Below are 6,417 nucleotides of genomic sequence, written 5' to 3' on the forward strand. Positions count from 1 at the left end.
GTTACATATATACGTTATATTTTATATATGTATTTGTATCTACGTGCGTGTGATTTTTAGATGTATGTTAGATATTTCTTCCTATATATGTTATACAGTTATATATTTATATATGATTGGATAAATATATCATACTTTTAAAACCCTAGAAAGATCAGGAGCTCCCACGGACTAGCTCCCTTTCCCGACACACATTTCATCCGCTGCCGCTTTGTCCATTTGTGTTATCTCTTTGCAAAGAGAACTGGAAATTCTCCCTGTTTCCTTCTCCCTTACACCAAACATTGCAAAGCAATCTTCTCGCTCAGAAATACTCGGGAATTGTCCGTTCCAGCCGTACGCGCTGTCTGCCCGCTTACTCCCGCCGCGGTCTCTCCCGGCGCGGTGTTTGTTTCTCTCTCCCTTGTTGCATGCAGCCTGTCAAAGTTTCCCGAGTTGGGCCTGACCTCTTTAGCCCCTGCGATCTCTCCTGACCCCGTCCCCACCGCCTTAGGGACACGCGAGCCGGAGGTGACAGGTCACTTTTTAAACCCTTTTGCTGTTCCAGCCGCGCTGCTGTGTCTGCGCTGAATTGCATTTCGCTTTCAGTGAGATCCCTTTAAAAACAAGTAAACAAAAATTCAATTAATTTCAAAAAAATAAAAAGCCCCAAAACTACCTTCAGGGAAGGTGAAAAACGTAACCCGGCAATGATGGACTCTGCCTTCCCATCGCCAAGAGCTTTGGCGGCTGTACACCTGTATTAGCAGATCGATCCGCTCTCCTCCGCGCATCCCTGACTTGCCTGATGTAAATTAAATGCTCTGCTTTAGTTAAGTTAATGACTTTACAGACGAGAATTATTGAGCTGGGCATTCTCACAAAATTTGCTCCTGTAATCTAATATTGCAAGAGGGAAGCTTAGTGCTACTACAATTCCTTTTTTTGGGGGGACAATAATTTCAATTTGGCTTTCAGCCTCTTCCTTTCCTTTGCGATCGCCCCGAATTAATTTGATTTCTAACGTGCTGGGAGAGGGCCCTCGAGATGGGAAGGAGCCCACCCGTGTCATTCCCTGAGTAGCTCCGGTTTGTGATTTTCATGAATCCTCAAGTATTCTGGAAAAGCGTGAAAAGAAGTGTGTTGTCCTATCTGGACCCACTTCTCTAAAACTGCCCTAAACTCCAGACTTAAGCAAGGCCTAATCTTTCCTCGGTCCTTTTTTCCCCTTTCGAAGTTATTTCTCTATTAAGATCGGCGGTTTGTGACACCTGCAAAATAGCTTTTTGTAAAGGGTTTCAATAGCCAGGGAATCGAGGTCGGTGATTTCAGCGGGATGTCGGGCGAAAAAATATTATCTGGGAAGGGAAGGTCCTTCGGCCTCCATCATCTTCCTGATTTCCCACCTCCGGGTGCTCAGTCCCCTCGAAGCCGATGTGACAGCAAGAGCCAATGACCAGTTCTTCCGCAAAAAGCCCGTCTGTCCGTGGAGGGTTTTGACATTAGAAGCAGCTTCTCGATTTATTACTATTAATATTACGGGCGGGATGAACTGGTGAAAGCTGTAAAAGTTAGATTTTGAGCGATAAGGAGGGGGAACCGCCTCCGAGTGATGATTTTTTTGTCCGACATTAGCCAGAACATGGAGGATAAACAGGAAAAAAAAAAAAAACAAACAAACAAAAAAAACAACAACAGCATAAGAGAAAAGTGCAGCGAGTGCTTGAGGACTGGCACGGGATAAACACAATTACAGGGGCTGCCGTGGCGACGGTCTCTGCTTCTTATCAGAGTCTGGCAGTCACTGAGGGGATGGTGAGGGAAGAAGCCCGTGAACGTATGGATGTATTCCGGGGGGAAATATTTGTCCGGGATTTAATTTTAAAGTGCGGTTTTGCGGTTTCCTCCGTGCGGAGCCGAAGTCGGGACGGGCCGGGGTGAGCCGAAAGCCGGGCAGGGAGCTGGGACCGGGAGCGATCCCCGGGGCCACGGTTGCCTTGTACAGCCCACCCCTCCTGGAGGGACCCCCCTTTCAGCTGGGTCTTTGGAGAGGTTCGCTTTGAGAAAAGAAATAGGTTGCGTTTGAAAAGAGAGAGTGGAATAAAGGGGTGACTGGTAGTGAATTTAGTGTCGATTTACTGGAGTTTTAATTTAGTGTCGTTTTAGGAGTCAACCAAATATCACGGTGAGCACCTTAATTATTAAAATACCCCAGTGTGATCATTAGATGGTATTTGAGAAGCCTGTTTCCTAAGAGGACTTTATTTTTCGCGTTTAGTATCTAGAAGAAGGGCAAGAAGAGAAATTCAGATTTTTCTACTGTAGCTGTTTTCTCCCTCCCCTTCTGAACGCTCTCCTCACTGGATTTTTTTAATTACATCATATCAACTTCAACAGCTTCGTGGTCTAGTTTATTTCAAAAAAAAATAAGAGAAAAGTGAAAGGGGTTCAGAAAACACGACGTGAAAATCCTGACAACCTTTTGAACCAGACACGACAGTATGTACAAAATTTAGCAGCCTCCTAAGAGCAGCCCGTGTGTCATTTTCTGTGTCAAGCTGCGGAGCCGGAGTGGCTTGTCGTATATCCTGGGAGAGATCCTAAACACAGCCAAATTGCTAAGCCTTTCACGTCAGCTTTTTAATTATTCTTTAGATTGCAAAAATTATTAGTGAAATGCAAAATGAATCTAGAGGCAAGTCAGCGATGTGCCAACCTAGGCACATGAGCCTAACCTAATTGGCGTTATAAGGCAAGCACAAAAGGTAGGAGGTTTCCTGATTTATATTGACTACAGATGCTACAGCTATGCACTTTTTTTTTTTAATTGGCAAATGTCAAAAAAGCTAAATATTAAATGAAAAATGTACTGCTTTCTTCTTTTTTGATACTTGTTGAAAAACAGAAATACTTATTGAAAAGAAAAGTTGTTAAGCAGAGGTAAAACTTGCTCTTGATTTCAAGTGGAGAGGATAGAGCAAGAAAAATGCCCAGTTATCAAAACCACAAAAATTATCAGACCCACTTCTTCAGCTGTCAGAAAAAAAGATAGGATTGACTTGTTGCTCTCAGTGGAGAGATTCTGGAGCAGCGCTGGCCTGGGCTTGTCTCTTGCACCACTGTCCTTTTGCGAATCTCCTGCTTTTGCGTATATGCTTGTCTTGTGCTTTGTTGGAGTTACTCCTCCAGTTCTGCAGCTACCACAGCTCTAGACCCCTGTGATGTGACTCCTAAAGCGATCTTCTCTGTGTGTGTCTGTGAATCCTTTGCGTGCTGTTTACCTACAAGCTGCCCTTCTGAAAATATTGAGCATAAATTTCACTTGCCAGGACATCTGCTGAAGTCCTGTGAACATCACTTTGGCCAAGAAGAGATTTCCAGAGCCACTTGCAAAAAGATCCCCTGTTTGGAGAGTATCACCTGGTGGGATTCTCCCCTCTGATACACACCCCCACCCCTTCTCACCCCAGCCCTCAGCTGCAGCACATGTCTCCAGAGCGCCCAGGTCTCCTTGCTTTTGTGATAACCGTCGTTTCCCTTCCTTGCAGGACACCTGAGCCCCACTGCCTGCACCCTGAGGAAGCACAAGACGAATAGGAAGCCCCGAACCCCATTCACTACTTCGCAGCTGCTGGCTCTGGAGCGCAAGTTCCGCCAGAAGCAGTATCTGTCCATCGCCGAGAGAGCAGAGTTCTCCAGCTCCCTCAACCTCACAGAGACCCAGGTCAAAATCTGGTTCCAGAATCGGAGAGCCAAGGCCAAGAGACTGCAGGAAGCTGAGCTAGAGAAGCTCAAAATGGCAGCAAAGCCTATGTTGCCATCAGGGTTCAGCCTCCCTTTCCCCATCAACTCTCCCATCCAGGCTGCCTCACTGTATGGAACTTCCTACCCTTTTCACAGACCTGTGCTTCCTATCCCGCCTGTTGGACTCTATGCTACTCCCGTTGGATATAGCATGTACCACTTATCCTAAGAAGATCAGAAGCGACAGTGAGACAGACTTTCTGGTGGATCATGTCCAACCCTGAGAAGGCAGTACCCCAACCAGTACTGGCCATTCTTTCTGCACACTTCTATCTGCCATCCTGAGTGTACGGGAGTTTGTGTTAGCAAAGCAAGACATCCTGTATGCTGTGGGTTGGGTGTCTTCTGAGAGTGCTCTGAGCACTCAGAGTCTGATCCTCAAAGAAAAAAAAAAAAAGTAAAAACAAACAAACAAAAAATACATTTGAGCAAATGTAGGGTTTTTATACGATGCACATAAAACTAGAATGAAAAAGAATGGGTGAAAAAGCAATCTCATCTCATGGAGGCAGAGATTTCCTGAAGCCTTCCTGATGGGGCCCAACATATGTTTAAAGTAAGGGGGGTGCATGCCCTAAACTCACACTCTAAGTTGCCATCACTTAATATGGGGGCAGGGGGGAGGGAAATAAAAAGGAATAATCAAGGTTTTGTTGTTTGGTTTTGTTTTGGTTTTTTTTTTTTTTTCTTTTTTAAAGAAAGCAGAGCCCTTAGCTAGAGACACCTTGTAAATAGAAACTAGTGGAGTTCAGAGCCAGCAAGTTCCTGCATTTCTGGGGGTAGGGAAAATTTTTGCATCCCAAACCTCGCAACAAGATGAGCATCAGGGCCCCCAAATGTAGAGCAACAGTTTTATCCTCCATTGGCTCCTGTGATGCCTTTATCTGTATAAATAGTTTCAGTGTTTCTTAAGCACTGTGAGGGAAGGTAAAGTGTAAGGGAGGGTTATTAGGCAGTCTGGTCTTCATCTTCCTATTGGCATGCTCAGAAATTTTTGGCTACAGCCAGGTAATCTTGGCTCTGCAATGCTCTTTGAAAACCAGGAGAGAGGGAAGGAAGCTTTCTGGGGAAAGAAGACATAGGATGTTTCCACAGTGGTGGTGAGCAAAGGATTGTTGAACACTTCTGGGGGATGTCTGGGGTTTTTTATTAGTATTTGCAACAGGCTGAGTTAAATAGAAGAACCCCCTCAAGTCTTCCTCTCACTCCCTTGATAAGGATGCCAATGTAAGTGACTCATGCTTCAAGCCCTTCTTAAGAGAGATACAGGTATCACAAACAACCCTACTAGTAGGACGGTGGGGTGCCAAGAGACTGCATAACCCGTCTGTCCCCGTGGGAGCTCCCCGAGCGCTGGCAGTATCTTCCCCAGGCTTCTCCTTACCACTATTGTATTATGTGTATTACTCTTGCTAAAATTTGTGAGAAAGTTACCCCAAAGGCTGTGGAGCACTGAAGGCAGAGCTTCTCCTGGATTTATTTTCTTAGCATGTCGTTTGTTGTGGAAGGAAGAAAGAAGGAAAGAAAGAAATAAAGAAAGAAAAAAAAGGCAGAAAAACTTAAAAAAAAAAAAAAAGCCTTGAGGTTTTGCTGGTTTTGGTTTGTTTTGACCCAGGCACTGTCGCCGCCTGGGACTCACTATAGATGAACTTCTCTCCCTTCCCCTCACCTCCAATCTTCCATTATAGGAAAGTCCCTTTGAAAGGGATGCCTTGTACAATTTTATATATTTTATTGAAGATTTATTATTTCTTATCTCTTATTTCGAATTAAATTAAAAAAGAAAAAACAAGTTTAATCGCGTGTGGCTCTGTGAGTGTTTGGAGTTCTTTAAAAGGTAACTTCGCTCTCCGTGTGTGTTTTGCAGCGCTGGGTCAAGTTCAAAGGAATGTTTGGGTTGCCTTTATGATTATTTCCCCTTTCTGAATCTGAATTAAAGCCAAATTTACAGCACATGAAGGTGAATTGCAAGTCAACAATTCAAAGTCGAAAGCCAAACCTTTTATGAGGTTTCCTTGTTTTTAACAACCGCTTTTAGGCGCCTCTGTTCTTTACAACATCATACTCTGGTGATGTTTCCATCACTTTTCTCCGCTCGTGTGCCTTTCTCTTTTGCTCAGGACTCTCCCTCTGACTTGCCTTTCTATTGACCCCAAATCTGTGCTTTAGTGGGAGACTAGTCCTCACCCCTGGAGTAGCTGGGGGTAATTTTGTACGGGTCAGACCTGGCAGGGACCCTGCAATACGGGTTGAATTTCGGGGCTCCGATGTGCTGTCAGCCTGTCCCACAGTTTTTGGGGTGTGCACTCATGTGAAAGCAGGTGCTGGGCCACCCTCCTCTGGCCTTTCTCGAGAGGGGGGGCTCAGGTTTGCTTCGACAAGAGGGGTACACAGGAGGTCAGGAGTGGTTTTTTTAACGTGTCACATCGAAGTCTTGCAATGGCCCAAAGTAAATTTTATTTTGGGAGGCTTATTCGGGTTGAGAGAGATCTCTGGGATCCCAGCTGGCAAAAAAAAAGGTGCATCTGCCCCTGTTGGAACAGTCGGGCAGTTTAACTCGGCTGTGCAGAGGAGAGTTTTCCCCGGCTCCAGCGCTCACCCCGGCCTCGCAGCTCTCCCAAGGGGGGGTCGCTG

The 6,417-nt window shown here is 45.3% G+C and overlaps 1 protein-coding gene across 1 annotated transcript; it reads left to right on the top strand.

The window, feature by feature from the left end:
• Nucleotides 1-3,424: 3,424 nt before the first annotated feature.
• Nucleotides 3,425-4,188, top strand: MSX2 (msh homeobox 2; the record flags this gene model as incomplete). Its single annotated transcript, XM_010076672.1, has 2 exons — nt 3,425-3,437; nt 3,528-4,188. Coding segments are annotated over 2 exons (438 nt in total), but the record flags the coding sequence as incomplete, so codon positions are not given.
• Nucleotides 4,189-6,417: the final 2,229 nt, after the last annotated feature.

Source organism: Pterocles gutturalis, unplaced genomic scaffold (genome assembly GCF_000699245.1).
Source record: "Pterocles gutturalis isolate BGI_N339 unplaced genomic scaffold, ASM69924v1 Scaffold49363, whole genome shotgun sequence".
Lineage (NCBI taxonomy): Eukaryota > Metazoa > Chordata > Aves > Pterocliformes > Pteroclidae > Pterocles > Pterocles gutturalis.